The following is a 20,676-nucleotide window of genomic DNA, read 5'->3' as shown; positions in this document are numbered from 1 at the left end:
ACACTAGCCTCACTCTAAAATCTGTCCAGCCTTATCCCTCCACTTGATCTCAGTTGCAACCCAATCTGTCCATCAAAACCCTAAACCCTAGATCCTGAAACACTCCATTTTTACAAGGCCTCTAACCCGAAACCCTAGATTTCCAACTTCATCCAAATCAATCTAAACCTACACCAATAGACTCCTAAAAACCTGCACATCATTACCAAATAAAACCCTAGCTCGAAACCCTAACCCTAACCCTAATTCTGCCCTAATTAGCCTAAGTTGTCCTAATCGGCCAGCCTTGTTTGGTGATCCTATTACCCCGGTTCCTAGTGGGACTACTCCTACCTAGGACTACATTATATTGGTATCAGAGCTATGGTGGAGGGAAGCTCCAACCAAGCCTCGAAAGACCCACCTCCCTTCTTTTTCAAGACCCAAGTTTGTCTACCCAATGGGAGCACAACCATATTAGTTGTTGATGAGAGGTGATGTAACAACATTATTTCACAATCCATGGTGGATATGTTGTCCCAATCAAGAGAAATTTGCATCATGCCTACAGGTAAAGTCTTTGTTGAATTTGGGTGTTCCTCATACTCTGACTGTGCTTGGTGTAAGCCGGTACCATCTCCAAGGAGTGTTATTGCAGTAGGTTATAATTGGTTGGACGAGCGACAAGGTTGGATTGAACCTAAAAACAACTCGTGTGTCCTACCTGATCGACACCGTCTATACCATTTGTTTACTCTGAAAAGGTTACAACCAAAGGTGACCACATCGACTGTACAGCCACAGGGACTGCCGAACATGTCAACTCAAATGCAAGTGGCATCGACTGTGTTTGAAGTTTCACCAATGGCGGATGCACCAACTGAAGATTCTACAAAGGTGGTTTGTCTTGAAGAGATTCAAGAACTGATAGCTAAAGAAATTCAAGTAGACCAAGTTGCACCAGTAGTTGAGATCATAATTGAGAAGCTCGGCCATCAAATTGATGTGTAGGTCCAAAACACAATTGTAGAAGATTGTACTGAAGAGGTATACATTAAAGAGAACAAAGTAGACAAAGCTGAAACAATAGAAGATGAAAAGTTTATTGAGAGCATTCCAAAGGAAAACAATGACCTTCAAGATGTTGTTCTTGAAGAGGTGGAGCTTGTGTCTCATGCATTAGATGAGAAGGTTGCTAACACTGAAGGCTCTATGGCCGAGACATTGACAGTTGCTGCTGATTCAAAGAAAGAACACATAGAGTTTGTTATGCCACCATGGTTCTTCAAAGAGAAAGCTCCACGCCTTGGAGATTTTATCCCCAATGTTCCTACTTCACCGGAATTTTGTTTGGGGATGGTCAAAGCTGCCGATCACATGTTGATTCCCCCTCATCACTACAAAATTCGAGGACGAATTTTTTCAAGTTGGGGAGAGTTGATGCAGATTCATCACCAAATAGGGCTTGTTTCATTGGGAATAAGTCTAGGGTTGGGTTATATACATGTTGGGCCTTTGTTCCCAAGGGTTTTCTATGTATTAGGCCACTTTAATGAGCCTAAACTAAGGGTATATAGGTTGCATACGGGATTAGCCCAATACTTAGTTTATTTTTATGTTTTTTAATTGAACCGGTTCAAATTGGTTGCATCCAACTAGTTCAATTTAAGTGATCATGTGACTTGGTTAAGTGGTCATGTGACAACTTAAGTGGTCATGTGATGTAAGTTGGGCTGGATTAGGACTCTATAAGTCCAGTCATGTTTTGAGTCTATTTCCTTTAGTATTCTAGTTTCCTAGTCAGTTTAAGTTACCTAATAGGTTAGGGATAGGGTTAAGCCATTCCATTTTAGTGTCAAAGTCTATTTTTGAGTCTTCCATATAAGTTTGTAAGGGGGCCCAGCATTGAATACGAATTTTGATTAATAAAAACTTAGCTTTATGCTTGCTGCCTTTGTTGCTGCCTTTGCTCCATCGTGAGTGTGCCTTGTGAGTAATATCTAGGTTGCCTTGTGAGTAATATCAAGGTGAAGGGATTGGTGGATCTCCAATCGACTCCTTGCATCTTGTAGATCGGGAGGTCCTCTCTTAGCTTTTCTTCAATCTGCTACTGTTGGAGATCAGTGTTAATTCAAGTAAGTAGTTTTATAATTTTGCAATTTCATTCCTCTTCTTAATCCTCCACTTAACCCTAATCGGTTCCCATAACCCTAGCCTCACTCTAAAATCTGTCCAGCCTTATCCCTCCACTTGATCTCAGTTGCAACCCAATCTGTCCATCAAAACCCTAAACCCTAGATCCTGAAACACTCCATTTTTACAAGGTCTCTAACCTGAAACCCCAAATTTCCAACTTCATCCAAATCAATCTAAACCTACACCAATAGACTCCTAAAAACCTGCACATCATTACCAAATAAAACCCTAGCTCGAAACCCTAACCCTAACCCTAATTCTGCCCTAATTAGCCTAAGCGGTCCCAATCGGCCAGCCTAGTTTGGTGATCCTATTACCCTAATTCGTAGTGGGACTACTCCTACCTAGGACTACATTATCATGTATCTTTAGATCCGAGGTAGACCTTGTCATTTATCCATGTACATTGTTTCTTTTTATTACTATTAATCGCTCACCTTTCAGCAGAAAAATATAAAGGTTTACTAGTCTGTTTATTTATACATCTTGTACTCTTCTCTAGCTTGGCAGACTTCAGTTGTTTAGGTAATAAAATTGATATTCATTTAGAAAAAGAAAAACTAAAAGGGTAGTTTAAATGATCCTATAAATATGTAGTCTTCACTTACCTTCTCTCAAAAAAAAAAAAATGTACAGCCTCATCCTGGAAACAGGATGGAAACAGAACTGATAAATTATAATCACTTGCAACTTCAGTACACCATGCATAGAACTGAGATTGATATATACCATCTTACAAGTACCAATGAATTATACCGCATACTAGAACAATCATGCTCATAAGTGATACCATAAACAGATGTGCAGAAATGATAGGTATGGTATGATGGACTAATGGACATATGCATGCTCAAAGTATATGAGTGCCTATTTCAGTAGATGTGAACTTCAGAAAACAAGGATGAAAGCAAGCAACAGACATGACAACTACTAATTATGAGGTCATAGTTTTTAGCTCAAGACCAAAAATATAAGAATATTATTTGGTCATTGGTAACTACTTGAATTTGTCATTACCTCTGTTACTTTGAGAAGGGCCTTCCCAGAGCCAACATTGCCAGCCTTCTCATTATTAAGATTCTCTGTTGGCAACAAAACATATCTCTGGAAAAGTTCTCTGAACCTCTCACAACAATGTATAGGATGCCGGAACCTCCCCCTATAAAACCCACCAGCAGTCATCCCATATAGTGCATCACTGGCTAAACTCCAGTGTGTACTATACTCATGCACAATGGCACACAATATTGCATCTTCCTGTGGTGACCAAGAATCTGGTGAAGGAAAGCAATCTCTTGACCAAATATTTCCCTTTTTCTTCAGCTTTTCTGGTTTGATCACCATCACCCGCTTCACTGGCATGGCAGTAATTGAGATTTTCCCTCCTGTCTTGCTCCTGCTTGCTGACTTAAGATCAGGATCAACGACCACACCATCACTTGCTTTTGACTCTTTTGCTTCATCATGCTGCTTATCAAATGCATTGGAATCAATCGCAAGTTTGACTCCAACAGGAGCCGCCTTAAGTTTCTTGGAGTTTTTCTTTGTAGATTTTTCTTCTTCTGCCTCAGGCACCTTCTTACGTTTTTTCTGAACAGGTAAATGTGGTGGCCCTGCTTCTGAATAGGTAAGCATCCCTGAATGATTAACTTCATCATCAAGGATCATGGATTCTACTAGAGGTTCTTCATGCAATGCTTCTGATTCTGATGCTAGAGCTCCTCTCTTCAGAGACTTGAACTTTTTCTTTGTTTTCTTTTTTGAGTTGGGTTTAGACTCACATAGCTCGTTCCTGCTCACAGTAAAAAGATGCCAATACTCAATTTTGGAACAATAAAAGCACAATCAAATCAGAGATTCAGAGCTAGTCTCTTTCTAGGGAGACTAGGATTATCATGCAGAAGGCAAACTGTCAATGCCTATATTTTTTTAACTTTTGAAGTAAAGCTAGTTCTGAAGACATATAAATTACTATATATTCAAAATAGAACCAAGTTCTGAAGACCAACACCACAAAGACTAAAAGGAGACGTGAGAAATTCCATCTTAAGTACTGCTACTGAAATCCACCGCAGAAAGTCAATAACTTTCATTTCCTACGAATTTTATCTTGCAGGAAGGTCAGTGGACATTGTTTACCTTCATTTAAAGTTCTTAATTGGAAAGAATAATAACAATCGTTTTGTTTATTATTCCAGAGAAAGTGGCACTAGCAGTAGCATTTGTGGCCACATAGGCTGTGTTCATTTCACAAGGAAATGAAAGAGAAGAATAAATTTAAGTTGGAAATGAAGTGGGAGAGAATAATTTGGTTGAACCTTTTTTTCAACATTTGGCAAGGTTTTGAAGATGGGGGCGAAAGGGTCTCAACTCAACGCAACCACAAAAATTAAATGTTCATTTTTTTTTTTCATTGTTCAGTTCTTTTCTTTTCTTTTGTTATCTGGCCAACCAAAGTAGCCCTTCATGTAATGCTCACATGCCATTTTAGAGGAGAAAATGCCTCGGGTCAAGGATTTTTTAGGCAATAATACATGCTTTAAAAAAGGCAGATGACATAATTTAGGTCAGTAAAATAATTTAAGGGCACGTCTTTGGGTGGAACCAATTAGCTTTTGAAAGGTTTAGACTGAATGAAATAATGTAGCGGCGCCTAGAATTCCAGATTGGATGTCATGGATTTGTTCCAATTACATCAGACCAATTTAATAGAATCAAGGCCTCAACGGTAGATTGGCCTTTTCTTATTTTTATGGGGGGGAGGGATTACAAGTTCTGGTAATTTTAGATGGCTGATATTATAGTCCTTTCTAGTTAGTGTCAACTAGAGCGTTTGAGTTTAAATAAATTATTTTATGGTCCTTACATGGTTAGCAAGTTAGTCTAAATTAGAGTCCTATTGTTAGTAATGTTAAATATCAGGAGTCCAAGTTTTACAATTCTTTTGCAATTTTTTACTATTATGCAATCACCCCCTCCCCCAAATGGCCCAATCGATGGATTCTAGTAATGTCACATATCGCAAAAAAACTGTTTGATAAGTCAACTGTTTTGAAAAACTATTAGGCAAGAATCCGTTTTTTTAAATAGAAAAAAGGCATGCTTCTCAAAATGCCAAAAAAAAGGGGGGGTTATGAAAACTAGTTTTCTGTCTTTGTGCTCAATTTTTAAGTGAGCTAATCTTGCACATGGTTGAATGCAAGGCTGCAATTTTGTCATTTCAATCTAAAACATATAAAACTCTTACCACCCTTTTATCTTTCTCATTCTTCCTCTCAAAGGTCCAAATGCCTGCTAAGTGCTAACCACCTAGCTCACCCCCCATTCTAACCCTCCTGTCCATTTCACCATCTATCTCCCTATCCCTTCACTCTTTCTCTCTCCAACCTCTCCCTCATTTCTCTCTCCCGTCACCTTTTTTTCTCTAGTCCCTCTCTGTGTAATGTCTACATTTCTCTCTCCCCATTGCTCTCTGTTCCTAATCTTTTTCATTTCTCTATAGCCTAAGTGGCTCTTTCCTCCCCACACATGCTTTATTCCCTTTTCCTCTCTCACTGTTGGTGATCTCTTCTCTTCTTTTCTCACCTTTATTTTCTCTTTTTCTCTACCAAAATCTTTAGTTTTCCCTTTTTTCTTTAAAATCGACAGTTGCTTAGTTTCTTAATTCTATTTTATAGATCTAAAATAATCTCCTAAATTCTCTACTTTTATCACCCATCAACACTCTTTTTGACTCCTCCACTTCAACCTACTGATTTTCCCTAGATCTTTTAATCAAATGGTATTTTTATAAATTAAATTATGTTATTCTCCTTTAAATCTGAACTGTTTCCCCATATCCATCAGATCTCTCCCTATTTCCCCTAGTAAAGAAGTAGAAAACAGAGATAGAAGAGAAAGGAGGAAGGAGGAGGAGAAGAGAATGTGAGAGCCAAAGAAGCAGACCTCCCTTTAGAAAGAGAGGACTTATAATATGCTCTCATATATCCAAAATAGGGTACAGGGGTATAAAGGGAAAGAGGCAACAAATAAAATAAAATAGAGATGGCAATCTCTCGGTATTAGCGCCAGAGTCCTGATGCTAATCCCGAGACTCCTATTTCCCTCTCCAACACTCTAACACCCCTTAAAAGATTTTTTCGTATTTGGGTCCATACCCGCAGGCTGATCTAATTGGCCTGCATCAGCAAAATGAAAGACTTCAAAAGGAGCAAGGTCATGACAGGAACTCAAAACATCATCATGGAAGTTGCTATGTAGACCAGAATCTTAGTGAAGGTATTTGTTTGAATTTGCTTTTAGCTACAGTACAGATGGTGGAAGGGTACGTTGATGGTTGAGTATGATGGTCGTAGGGATCTAGAAGCCCTGCTGGCTTGGTCTCCCTTTGGCTCTGCACAAGTCCCTTTTCTGTGCTTTTTACATCTCATTCTCATTTCTCTTTTTTAGTTTTAATTATCAGTAAATAAGAAGTATCTTTTTGCAAAAAATTGCAAAAAGTGGCATATTCATATCATTCTCTCTCTAAACCCCAAGTATAATAAAAAAGAAACAATAATTTCCTGAGACATTCTTAGTAAAAGAAATTCAAAAAATAAGATTTCAGGCTAGTCTTACTTCACATATTCACAATTTTCGTCCTCTGCATTCTCTATCTCTTTAGCTTCCTCCAATTCTTCCATCAACTGGAAAGCACAGCAGAATGTAATCAACCAGCACAATTGAATGCAACTGTGTGGCCAAGAGGACCCAAGACTAAGTCATATAAATTTAAATCACAAACCTGACGCTGCGCCAAGGCCTCAACTTGCTGCCGGTATGCCTCAGTGGCAAAATCCGCATCCCATCCTGACATTAGTAGTAGACAAGTGACTCAAAAATCCAAATCCAAATCCATAACTAGGCACAGTTCAATATGTCCTACTACTCATATGGTTCCAAAACCACAAAACTTGCATCTGGTGGTGTCAAAAACTGAGCCAAAATAAAAAACTTTTTCAAAAGCATTCACATCGTTACAATTATGTTAACAGTAGAAAACATACTCGCATCATTGCAACAACACTACACAATATAAAACAATCTATCATAGTAATTCCAACAATTGCATACAAATTTTTGTTTTCTTTTTCAACAAAAAGAATTCATTGGTAGTACCGCAAGAAGGCATAAAAGCATATTAAATGTCTTTGTTTTTGTCATAATTTAAAATGTATAGCCTCTTAATTTCCCCATGGTTTTATACCCTATCACACTCTCATCACAGAAGGAGACATTAGAAGCTTATCAATTCGTAAATTCTAATAAATCAATTTACTTATTCAGAAAATTTATTAGTTCCTTAAAAAAACTTACTTTCATATAAGAGAGGCTCCTCGTCATCATCGTTCTCAGCTTCCATATCTTCTTTGAACTTCTCAATTCGATCCAGTTCCCATTCTGTCTCCTCAAACATAACTTGAGATTCTATAGCTGACTTATCTATTATTGGGTCCCAAAGGTCCAGAAAGCGCATTGCATATTGATCAATTGGTCGGAGCTGATTCTCAAAAGATGAGCTTGCCTGTCCTGCAGCTGCCGCTGCTGCTGCCAACTGCTTGGCATCAGCTAGCATGTCAACATCCTCTTCTCTAACAGACAAAGTGAGAGATTTCTCTTCATTTGGATTACATCTATTCAAGGAGTCCCCACCATCTGTATTTGCATCGCCAGCAATCTTCTCATCAGGCTTCATGTCATCCTCATTTACAAACTCATCATCTTCCAATCTCCCCATGGTCTCCTCTGTGAACTCCTGGTTGTCTACAGCCTCTTCCTGTTCAACTTTCTTCAATGCCATGTAATCTGCTTCATCTTCTGCTAATTTCAAAGCAGCTTCAACATCTACATTGGAAAAAATTTCCTCCATTCCATTGTTGGAACTTTTATCTTTCTGGATGTTCTTGATTGGAAGTGCCCTATGACCTGAAAATAATTCCATTGGGTCAAGTTTCTTGAAAAATTCAGTGTTGTAGGCCCCACTTTGTATGACCAAATCATCAAGTGCACGTTTCTGATTTGCTTTCTTTAATATATTCTCTTCAATGGTGCACTCACTGATAAGACGATATATATGTACTTCGCGTGTCTGCCCTATCCTGTGGCATCGATCTTGAGCCTGTTGATCCATAGCAGGATTCCAATCACTATCATAGAAAATGACTGTATCTGCCCCAACTAAGTTAATTCCAACACCTCCACTACGGGTTGACAAAATGAAAAGAAAGATTTTTGGGTTTGTATTAAATCTCTGCATCAACGTTTGCCTCTCTTCTGGCTGAGTGGATCCATCTAAACGCATGTAAGTGTAGCCATATAAGTTTATGAAAGCCTCTAAGATATCAAGCATCTTTGTCATCTGAGTGAATATCAATGCTCGGTGCCCTTCTGATCTCAACCGCCTGAGCAGGACTGCAAGCTCTTGTAACTTCCCACAGTCAAATTGTATGAGTCGCCTGTCAGGAAAATATACTTGTTGCCGGACAATGGCAGGTCGAATGGGTGAGAGAAAAGGTGACAAGATTTCCGTGCATAGCTCCTTATAAGATGAATGCAAAAAGACAGGGGGGCCAGTTTTACTGCACCAGCATACAGGTGAGGGGGCCCGAGCTGCTGGGATTGCAAACATGAAAGATTCAACCAGATCCATCACCTTCTGAAAGCGTTCAACAGGTGACAAAATGATATCAGCAAGCTTTGAAGAGAAGCTTAAGTAGCATGTGGGGGTAATCTTTTGACCATGGATATCAAACACTGGATGCTTCACCATAACGAGTTCCCTTAGATTTGTTCCATACATGGGCTTCTTCCTGCATTGTAAGGAATTCCACCATGCAATCGATGCAGCCCTATCTTTCACTTCCTTCACCCTATCCTCCCACAGAGCCTTCTGAATCTCCTCAAAAATATTAATTCCCTGGGATTTTCTTCTGTTATCATGAAACCTGGATCGAGAACCAATTTCTTCTATTTTCATCGAGTTCGCACGCTCCATGATTGAACTTGAGGGAGTGGCAATAGCTTCAATTTCATCTTGCTCCCATGATGCCATGCTGAAATTCAGATGGGTAAACAGAAACCCCAAACCCCTCAGATCTACAGCAGAGAATGGACCAGAAGAAAAAATTGTACAAATAGAAGAACTCAACTGCTGGTCAATGCCAACCATGTCAAAAGAACTTATGATAGGACGGCCTTCAAATAGATCTGGATGATTACACACTTTCCGGAGTTGCATTATAATACTAATCATCCCAAAGAAATTGGCACTAGCCAGTGTCGCTTGGGTCTCTGAGCTGGCAATGAAATCCTCATACAAGTTCCTCTGCCTCTTCGAGAGTCTACAGTATATCACATGCTCGCATTTCTTTGGGAGCTGCTTCTCCACATCCCTCTTCAACCGTCTGAGTATGAATGGACGAAGCACATTATGTAAGCGGTCAATAACTTCTTTATTTATTTTTTCTTGTCCCTCTACCATTCCTGAAATTGGATTACCAAACCAATCCTTGAATTCCTGATGAGACTGAAATATGTGAGGCATCAAGAAATGCATAAGAGACCAGAGCTCCATGAGGTCATTCTGCAGAGGTGTCCCAGTCAACAAAATACGCCGCTTTGAGTTGAAGTTTAGAAGGGTTTGCCATCTCTGGGACTTCCAATTTTTTATCAGATGTGCTTCATCCAAAATTAAGTACTTCCACTTCTTACGCTTAAAAACTTTTGAATCCTGAATGACAAGTCTGTAAGTCGTGATGCAAACATGGAAGGAGTTTGGCTTCAACCAACCTTGCCTCTTAACCTTGCGTTCTTTTGCACTTCCAAAGTAAGTCAAAATTTTAAAAGCAGGGCACCATTTGAGAAACTCAGTTTCCCAATTGAGCATGACACTTGTTGGGACAACTATGAGATGGGGACCCCAAATCCCCTTGTCACATGCCAGGTGTGCAAGAAGAGCAATTGTCATTATTGTCTTCCCAAGGCCCATCTCATCAGCTAGAATCCCATTAAGTCTCTTCTCATACATTGTAACGAGCCAATCCAAGCCAATATGTTGATATTCACGAAGAGGAAACTTAAGAAGGAAAGGGAACTTTGTACGCACAGTAGTTGTTGAAAAAGTGTTGCCTGTTGGTTGTGCTGATCTTGCTGCAGCTGCTGCATCAGCAATCCTATTCTCATTTTCCCTTTCTTCTTCGCTTTTCACTTGAGGCCCTGTATTTGTTTCTTTTGCAGCAGGATGCAAAACTTCATTTAATTCACCAGGTCCATCCTGTTCATTTGCATCTTCATCCGCAGAAACAGCCTGTCTCCTCAGTTCAGACTCTTGAGGCGAAAGAGAATCTGCCGTATCCTCTGAACTACAGGAGTAATACAGAGATTCATCCTCTGCATCCTCATCAGTGTCAAAATCCTGATAAAAAATTGATTAGAGAACAAAAATCACAATAGGATATGGACTACACAAGTAACATTCAGAACCAACTTTCCTACCTACCTTTTTATACCTTGCAAGCAATTCTTCAACAGACATTTCACTCTCCTTTTTTAGTAATTCAATCTGTTAAATAACAACAGCTTTCAGAAGAAATAGAGTACTGCGTTCAACCACCCCCCAAACAAAGAACTCCAAAAAAGAAAGGATGCTAGCCAATTAATTGTATCAATATTGAGGAAGCAAGTTTTATCACTGAATTATGACAGTACAACATGAGAATAAGTTCTGTGGGGAGACGAGAAAGCAGCATTTACTATTTACCTCATTTAAAGGTTCACTTGCTTCTGCTTTTGCCAGTTCCTCCTCCTCAGACAAGGTAGCCTCATCATCCTGGATATTTATAGAAATTGATTTAGGAACATACAATGAGCTAGATTATCTTTTTCCTTTTGCTTGTTTCCTCACAAATTTCACCATTCCTAATTACATAACCAGACAGCTTCAAGTATTCAAGGATCAATGAAATAGTTTTGTACGACCGAAAGAATATACATCCAGGGGGCAATTAACCTATGAATTAGGCAAACTTCAATAGTACTACCTTTTCCTCTCCACCAGAAGCAAGAACATAATCCCCATCATCCTGCAGGAATTTGAGAACACGTAAGTCAAGATAAACACATACAATTGAACCTCACATTCTTAGAAATAATGATGAATCCCACAAGCCTTGAAATTGCAACAAGTAAACTATAGAAGGGGGAAAGGAAAAATAAATGAATAGGGTTTCTTCTACAAATGAAGGATCAAGGAAATGTTTTTCTGTGGTTAAAAGAGTATAGTAACCAATCTAAAGAGAAACAATTGTACAGCAATGGAGAAATCAAAATGCACAGCAAATGCAGTGACACTGAATTCCCAAATAGTTCCCTACCCAAGAGAATATGTCCTTCCAAAATAATCTGCCTGATTACAGAGCTTTATCCCTTTTAACTCCTTAGTCATTGAAGCCCATGAGAAGATGATTTCAAAGGTAAAGGGCATAACTTCTTCAATCATAGCTGTCATGGCGTCGCCATGGCGTCCTGGCGCTGGGAGAGGTGGCATATCGAGCTACGCCATGGTGGATGTAAATATATCGTTCGACATGTCTTCCATGGCGTCGCCATGGTCACCATACCACGATATGTTGGCATATCGGTCGATATTTGTACATATAAAAGTTAGATTTAAATTTTATTTTTTTAAACCATTTAATAGCTTAGATGCTTTTTTATTAATGTCTATTGGAGGTGTAACTTAAAAGTATACATCTACAATACACAGTATCAATGTATCATAAAGTTTAAAAACAATAAACATATTACCCTAATAATTGGGGGGAAATAGAAATCGCAAAAGGCTAAGCAGTTCGAGACTTCGAGGTTGAGAGGAGAGAGTTGAGACGGAGGAAGTGAGGAAGAGTTCGTGAGACGAGATTCCGGCAAGCTTCCTGCAACTCTCGGCAGCAGTTCTTCACTCCTTCGAAGTTGCGAACATCTCCGGCAACCTCCAGGACTCCATTCCGGTAAGTTTTTATTATTTTGTAATTTGTATTTTTGTTTAATTTGGTTCTTCTTCCTCCTCCCAGTCCTCTGCAACTCGATTTTTGAGTTCAGTTCTTCTCCTCCCAGCAGTCCTCTTCTTCTTCTAATCTTAACTTCTTCTTCTTCAGTTCTTCTCCTCCCAGCCTCCGGTAATGATTAGTGATTACAGCCAGTAGTAGTAGTATCGTTTTTTTTTTTTTTATTTTTTCCTTCTTGTCTTGCACAGCCACACATACGCAGTTACACACAGAGACAGGGAGAGAGTTGAGAGACAGAAGGGGGGGGATTTATTTCAGTTAGTACTTAGTAGTCCTCTCGGTTTTGTTTTTTATTTTTTTTCTTTCTCTTTTCTTCTTCGCAACTGCTTGTACAGTGGGAGATAGTCGAGAGACAGAGGGGGGCCTCTCGGTTTTTTTTTTTCTCTTTTTTTTTTCTTCTTCGCAACCTCTATATTTTCAAGTTTTCATACTTTCAAATACACTAATGGATATTAGTTACACTTTCAGGAATTAAACCATAGTGGCATAGTTTATTAGTAGTAGTGTAGTACACTTTCATGTTGATTTTTGATGTTTTAGGACATATATTATAGCATACTAAATGACATTAAAAATAGAGAAAATAAAAAATTAAACATGGCCGACATGGTCGCCATGGCAACGACATGGTCGCCATGGCAACGCCATGGCGGGCGACATGTCGATATATCGACGTGACACCCTTCCACCGACTTGGATCGCCGTGACGCCGTGACAACTGTCTTCAATAGTAAATTTAACTTAAAAAATACATATGTTCCTTCCAGACTAATGTTCTGTGGGATGCCGGGCAGGTTATATATATCACCTATAGTAACTTCTTATATTAAATATATATAAAAAGGGATTTTTCAACTGAGGGGGGCCACCCTAAGCACACAGATGCACAGACCAACACTCAACCAACTAGCTCTACAAGGAACAGGAACCAAGAAAACCTGCCAAAATAGATACCCACTACGGCAACATCCCCCTCCCCCTGGCATGTGTATGCATCCACAACCATGGCACCCTGAAGACACATCAAAAATCCAGGCCAGAGAGGTTCAGATCAATCCCCAACCGACCACCTACCATAGTTGTCACGGCGTCTCGGCAACCCAAGGCAGTGGAGAGGGTTCAAATTCCAGGCGACACTAACTAGGCGAGCAAGGCGTCCTAGGCGACCAAGGCGATGCCTTGACAACTATGCCACCTCCATAAGAAACAGAAAGCAAGAAAAACTGCCCATATAGATACCCACCAAAACCGAGGGGGGGAATCCAAGTACAAGGGAAATTCTTAGGCACCTACACAGGAAAAAAGAGAAGTCTCATTTTTGTCCATAGGAGATTGGGGTTCCTTAATGACAGCTCGATTACAAACAACAAAAAATTTCAGCTATAGATTTGTAGAAATAACATAGAAATTTGTCAAACTACGTACAAATGGCAAAGCAGTCGCAAGATGACATCAAACTGGCTGATCCCAAAATCTTTAAAGTTGGTTTAAAATTTAAGAACAATCTAGGAGGAAAGCACAAACTTCAAGCATAAAATGGGATGTATCAAGCATCTAAGAATTTTACAATCAACTTATTAAACTCTCAAAACATCACAGCTCTCCAAGGTGAAGACAAAATATGAAAACACAAAGTTACCAAGCAAACTCCCACCCTTTTGACTCAACGAAACCATTGACGGATAATTTGGGTCATTCACGACACACCAAAACAAAGGTAAAAAGAAGGGAAAAGAATGAATTCATTTTGTTACCTGTTCCTCAGTAGAATAAGATAGCAAATGCTCATTCTTTGATTTCCTATGATCTTTTGGCTGAATATTAGTTTCTTCAATCTCATTTCCTGATGCTTGGTTTTTCAGAATGGAAACGTCGTCATTACTTTCATCCTGCTGTGAGAAGGAAAATATTCAGATGACACCAGGAAACAATATGTGACTAGCCAAAGGGAAATAAAATTCATAAGACATACAAAATGATTTCCAGTGATAGTGAGAGAGCTCCCTGTGCCAATCTCACTGCCAGTTGGAGGAGAGTATTCCTCGCCTGAAATGGTCAAACCTTTTGTCATCTTAATTGATGAAAGGAACTGCTAGGTTCACACGAAAAGAACATTAGAGGTAAAGCAGAAGAAAATCCTAGTAGAAAGCCCCAGCTTTTGCACCATAACCCTAATCTCAATCTGTCCCACCTGGACCTCCTGAGCTACTGGGCTTCCTTCTCTGCTAACTGAAAGCACTAATATAGATTAAGACTCAAACATGGTCCTTCAATCATAGAAACAAACTGCCCAAAAGTATGCAAGTTCACCTTTACCCATATTGTAATGTTTGAGTAGCTCCTCAATGGGTAGATCTTTTTCATCTTGCAATGCTGCTAGTTCCTCTCGCCTCTCTTCCTCAGTAATAAGAGCCTCATCTTCCACAATGGTATGCTCATCATCTTCCTGCAACAGCATCATGATAAAACGGAACTATTTATTTTCATGCTAAGCTACCACAAACAACAACTATAGAGAAGATTGCCACTGTAGTACCACAGGACCTGACCTATTTATGGAAGAAACAGAAGGCTAAACAACAGAACTCTTCTGACAGTACAAACACAGGTAAGAAAATGAACAGCAATAGTAAACCAATAAACAATCTGCACAAGCAGTTTCTTCTTAATCATACTTGAACAATCATCAAACAAAATTCTTACTTGTTTTCCAGAGATCCACTAAGGATGTAGCATGTAGGAAGGAGTCCACTGGAATTATTTAAACTTACTTGTCCAAAGAATGAACTCCAGGAATTTAAATAGAGATTAATAATATAAATGTAAATTAATACAAATAAAGCATCATCAACTATGAAAAATGATGATGCAACAATCAAATGAATTCAGATTTTCTTAAACGAAATACCAATCTGCATTCAACAGAATCAGCAATTCATCATCGACACACCAATAAATCATTGATCTAGGTAAATTTTGTGACCAAGCAATCAAAATTTCCTTTCTCCAATTAATTCAACCATCCAGTCCAATTGAAGGTATATATATACATACATAACAAATTCAAAATATTTAATGAACTAACAAAAAATATTTTACACCAATTTGTCTACATTATTTATATAATGTACACTATTAATCAAATATTAAAAGATGTAATTGTGTACCATGGAACAAAATTTTATATGTAACTTGATTTGTTGTTTCTTTTAACCCTTGGAAAGGTGGGGCGCTAGCATTCCATTCAACTTGCTCTCAGCCATTTTGGATTACACATACAGATGTACTTGAGGCACTAGAAATGCAAATATCGAATCATATACAGCAAAGTAACTTCAGAACCTCACAGAATGAGATTTGTGCCTTTTTCCTAATTCCTTTCTTCCATAACCATGTTACAAACAGAACCCAGCCCTAAACTGCTCATAGGCTTTCGGTAATAGCAGATATTTCTTACACAACCCACCAACCGAAGACGAACTTGAAAAGAAATTAATGGATTTGGGTTGAGGAAAATTCAACAACACAGAATCTGAAATAAGGCATCACAGCATGATTGATAAATGGGACATGTAATGGTTGATACTTGATAGTGTAACCTGTTTCTCTACCCATTAAATGTATGGTAATCTGTCTATCTACAAATAAAAATCATGTACACTATATTCAAACGATAATAAACTGCATGGCTTAGTGGACTGCTTGCAAGGATAAAATCCTTGCTGCCAACCATATTGTCTCTGGAGGATGGTCAATTCCAATAGAAGTAGCCCATATGACGAGGAGTTGAGGCTGTTTCTCATCTTCTGCCAGATTGTCCTTTCTCCAGGAAGGTATGTCAGCATATACTGGATGCATCTAGAAAGCCCTGGCCCAGTCTTCTCAAATATCGGATGAGCATTTAAGTCTTTTCCCCATGATGATGGGTTTATGGAGATTAGGTCCTACAGCAATATGCTGAAATTTGTGGGCTGAGTGAAATATAGTGGTCCAAAGAGATGGACTTCCAGATCCAGATCTCTCAACACATTTTGAACTGTTTCGGGCATCTCCACAACAGAATGCAATCAGCTGATATGAAAAGACTTCGACTTAACTGAGCTGCTCTAATCCATGTGTAAAAGAGTTATGACAAGCATACATTTATCCCAATAATCAATACCTTCCAGTATATGTTTTCTGCTACGTTCCTCATCCAGTTTCTCCTCCCCCCCCCCCCCCAACACAAATTTATTATTGCTAGTTCTCTGACCTAACAAGACCTGTTGACACCATTAGCAGGTGAACTGAATATAACTTTTTTATTGACAGGTTTGTTAGGGTTGAGATATTTTAGTTGGGATAAAGCTGAGTTGAGTTAGGGTTGAGATACATTGACACAAATTCAAAAATTATAATTATTAAAGGGATCATGTTCAGGTCAAGAAACATTTAACATAACTATGTTCTGAAACAACCCAATGCCACCCCTTGTTATTAGATAGTGACAGGTCACATATTTTGAAATCGATGCGTTGTTGGGTTATCTATAATTAAGTTTCTATATACAATGCGAATCATTGTGACAAAGTCCAAGAAGAACAATGCATCATGCAATAGTGCAATACTTAAAAGACAAGGATGAGAAAGCCCTACCAACTCATCTTCGGATTGTACATCATAATCACCATCAACATCCACATTATCCGATTGAGGTTCTGCACAAAAAAAGTGAGTTATTCAAGTTGAAACAGGATAAGAAAGAAAACATATAAATTGTAATCATTACCAGGGCATTTAGTTGCTCCCATTTTAGTTTCATCCCCTTCCTTATCTTGAATACTTTCCATGGTAGAACCTGGTTGCTCTGATTTACGAGGAAATGGCAGGTCGACAAGATTTTCTGCAAGCATCGTTGAGTACCTGAGACAAATTCAAGAAAAAAGTCATAATTATTTTAGAAAGAGCACAGAGAAAATACAATACCACAAGAAGTTTAAAGAGGAGAGTGATCTATGAACTGCATGTTCCGCAAACAATAAAAAATAGATCTAGGTTTAAGGAGAATAACATTCTACCTTTCAGTCTGGCCTAACAAAAAATCTAGCTGCTTATCAAGTGCTTTTTTCTTTTTTTCCTCAAGCTCCAGCTGATGCTTGTAAAGCACCTGTGACAATTTGTAGGAAGAATACAATTTTCAGAAGACAAACAAATGTGGCAAACATAGACTGAACTGAGTTTGTTATGTATATGAACTTACCAGCTTCTCTATCTTCATCCAAAATTTTTTCACATCCTTAGAAATATTGAGTGCAAGCTTTCTTAATCGCTGCTCTTCTTCCTGAATCTCAACAGAAAATCAACAAGAACAAACAATAAGACATTTGATTTTATTTTTTTTTTAACTGCTCTTAAAGGTCCTGGCTCATAGAACAAGAAAACAGAATATACTGGAAAAAAATGTAGCTATGTTCACACCATGTCCAAATTATTCGCAAGAAGAACCTTCCTATTAATAATTCTAAATTCCAATCATTTACAAATACAACTGCTTTTGGAAATACTAAAAGGAAAAGCCAAACCTTCACTTTCTTTTCACCTCTCGTTGCCTGGTCCAGTATATTTTTGCTAGCTCTAATTGCTACCTTCTTTGCCTGAGCCAATTTCCATTTTCTCTCTGACTCAAAATCCTGCGAACAAATTATTTACGGAGTGAGACAAAGCACAAACAAATTAAAGGATGACAATGTAAAAGCTGTTACAGAAAAGCTTTATATGAACGAATTAGATATCACAAAATAAGCGTGTAACTTACCTTTGACAACCAAACCATCTCCTCCAAAACATGATCCCAATGTGTTTTGCGGCGATTTGGTTCTCTAGGAGCTTCAAGCGCCTGCGAATAGCCAAAATTACGGTCAAAAAGTGAACCCACCCCCCAAAAAAAAAATTAAAGATACACAAGTGAGCACATAAAGTAATTTGGCCTGAATTTCAATTACATTCAAGTGGACTTCAGATGCCAGGCAATTCAAAATTAGCAAATGCCAAGGCCCCACGTCATGTACATCCTAACACACCCTCATAAGAGAGTGGGGAAAATCAAAGTAAATATAAATGAACACTTTTTTTTGTAGTTCCAAAGAAAGTTAATCTTCTCAAGCACATATACCATGATATGATACATCAGCTTGACACAGGAACATAGTAAACTCACACTAATACATGAATATACGCATACATTCAAACATGGCATTCTATCAACTGATTCATTTATTAGGACTCAAAAGAGCTAACTAGGGGGTGAGAAAAGCAAAAGAAAGTATGGAAATATGGCAAATCAGGACAGTCCATTGTAAAGTCGTGATTTGACAAATTTAAAGGTGCAGAACAGCCCAATTTTCCTGTGAACATGGTATGGTCCAAAGTTTTTTGTAGGCATTGGTAAGAGAGCATTCTGACCATCAATCATCACTTCTTTTTTTTTCTCTTTTTTCTTTTTTTTTTGGGGGGGGGGGGATATGGGTTGTCTGAGACTATCCGCATGTCTTGAGTGGTGGTCTGCAGCAATTTTTTTCCTTTTCTTTCTTTCTTTACTTTCCCAGTTAGGTGTTTGTGATTGAACAACAGTGTGACTTGAATTTGTATGATCAAAAAAATAAATAAATTGAGGATGTGATATGGCATAGTTGGAGTCCATTGCTGGCTAAAGATCAAGAGAATAAGACCTTGCAGGTTTTGAATATCAAAGCATATCAGGAGTAGTTAAAAGAGTAGTAATCTTTAAAATCATTTAAATGTAGAAAGTTTTATCTCACTCCCCTTAAGTAAACTTGACACAACAATCAACGTGAGATATTCATTCCATGCCCACTCAATCTTTGATTATGTAATTGTTTCCCATACAGTTGAACACTTGAACTTATTGCTTGAAAAATCCTACATGACCTTAAGGTCAAACTAGTTCAAATTGTTCATTGTTTAAAGGCTGCTGAAATTTAATTGTCTTGCATAGACGTCGTCCGTGAATGGTAAGTGCCAACCTTGGCAAGTTGCAGCCAGAGAAGGGGTTTCTCTATAACAAATTAACAAAACATCAAGGTGATTCTGGTCAATGCCTATCAGACGCAATTGTCATTCAATGAATATCCAATACTGATAAGTTAATTAAAGATCAAGTTGAATGTCCAAGAAAAAAGGCTAATGAATGATGATGGGCTCCAAATACAGCACTCTATTGAAATACCAACTAAATACAAGGATAAGATAACTGAGTGTTGTTTGATTGACGAGCAACCAACTAAATAAATGGATTAGATAACTGAATCAATAAGTCACACATTAGCGTAGAGTTGGTTTGGATTTTCGATATTTAAATCGTTAGAAAAATCTACTCACACTGAGAATTTCACTCCAACAAACTCTCCGAGAGAGCACACACCAAAGGGATTGGCATGAGAAGATGAACAGGGATACCTAGCCGAGTACCTTTTCTTTTCATTGATGATGAAATCTATGTATATCATGCATATGCCAACACCTATTGCGAATTTATTTTTTTTAATAAGTAAGCTCATTAGTAGTTAAGTTTGAGTCTAACAAGGCATTCTTTAAACAACTTTTCTAGGAACTAACTCAATGCATTGATATGAAATAACCATAGAGGATACAGTGGATGGACACTAAGTAGTTGATATTATACCTCAAGGACCAGAACTTCTTGTTTCAGAGGATGAATCTATCAACCTTGACCAACCATTAACCAGCATATTTGTCAAAGCGCTAGGCGATCCAAGTTGCTCAAGGGCCAGCTAAGCGCTTAGGTGACAAGGTACCCGCCTAGGCACCTCAAGCGCTTTAGTATTTTTTTTAATGCATTCTCGTAAGATTTGTCATCATCTCAATCATAAAATGTCCAAAAAGACTTTGGAAGCCTTACTTATATATATATTTTTTTTCCAGTTCCTTTTGGTTATAATAAAATAGAATATTAATTTATAAAAATAAGATAAACAAATATCTTATTAAAGAAAGGGGGGATTGAGGGCATTCTCGCTGGATTCTACCACAAACTAATTGAAGAAGGGGGTTGAGGGAATTAAAATATAAAATAAAATAAACAAAGATCATATTAAAGAAGGGGGAGTTGAGGGCATTCCTGATGTCGATGGATTCTAGAAGTGGGGACTGGAGGGCCAGGGGGAACAGCATAGCAAAAGCCACTTGTCCTCCCAGAAATGTGCACTATGCACAATGTTGAAAGAATCGCGACTCTGTGGCTGCCTGTTCTAGATTAGATTGCGACCCTGTTGAAAGGAGTGGCAGCAGCACTGGAACTCAAACATGTACACACCCTCTTTCTTCTTTTTTCTTTTTTCCTTTTATGGTAGCGATGATGGTGTGGCAGTGGCCGCTGCAACTT

General features: G+C 38.4%; 1 protein-coding gene across 4 annotated transcripts in view; it reads right to left on the bottom strand.

Moving 5' to 3' along the window:
- Positions 1-20,676, bottom strand: part of LOC122667373 (protein PHOTOPERIOD-INDEPENDENT EARLY FLOWERING 1) — a 55,097-nt gene that overhangs the window by 17,461 nt on the left and 16,960 nt on the right. For 2 of the 4 annotated variants that reach the window (XM_043863634.1, XM_043863633.1), the window contains exons 3-18: positions 18,070-18,150; positions 17,837-17,944; positions 17,515-17,595; positions 17,333-17,421; positions 17,044-17,177; positions 16,911-16,972; positions 14,586-14,721; positions 14,248-14,321; positions 14,030-14,167; positions 11,253-11,294; positions 10,973-11,041; positions 10,712-10,774; positions 7,531-10,627; positions 6,959-7,023; positions 6,793-6,860; positions 3,193-3,970 (exon numbers count right to left, since the gene is read on the bottom strand). In XM_043863634.1, coding sequence (XP_043719569.1) covers positions 3,193-3,970; positions 6,793-6,860; positions 6,959-7,023; positions 7,531-10,627; positions 10,712-10,774; positions 10,973-11,041; positions 11,253-11,294; positions 14,030-14,167; positions 14,248-14,321; positions 14,586-14,721; positions 16,911-16,972; positions 17,044-17,177; positions 17,333-17,421; positions 17,515-17,595; positions 17,837-17,944; positions 18,070-18,150 — 5,085 coding nt within the window. The remainder of the gene's footprint in view (positions 1-3,192; positions 3,971-6,792; positions 6,861-6,958; positions 7,024-7,530; positions 10,628-10,711; positions 10,775-10,972; positions 11,042-11,252; positions 11,295-14,029; positions 14,168-14,247; positions 14,322-14,585; positions 14,722-16,910; positions 16,973-17,043; positions 17,178-17,332; positions 17,422-17,514; positions 17,596-17,836; positions 17,945-18,069; positions 18,151-20,676) is intronic. The other 2 variants (XM_043863635.1, XM_043863636.1) reach the window with 2 other exon arrangements.

Source organism: Telopea speciosissima, chromosome 7 (genome assembly GCF_018873765.1).
Source record: "Telopea speciosissima isolate NSW1024214 ecotype Mountain lineage chromosome 7, Tspe_v1, whole genome shotgun sequence".
NCBI classification, from domain to species: Eukaryota; Viridiplantae; Streptophyta; class Magnoliopsida; order Proteales; family Proteaceae; genus Telopea; species Telopea speciosissima.
The sequence above is the reverse complement of the archived record's forward strand: the minus strand, read 5'-3'. Positions and strand labels throughout refer to the sequence as shown.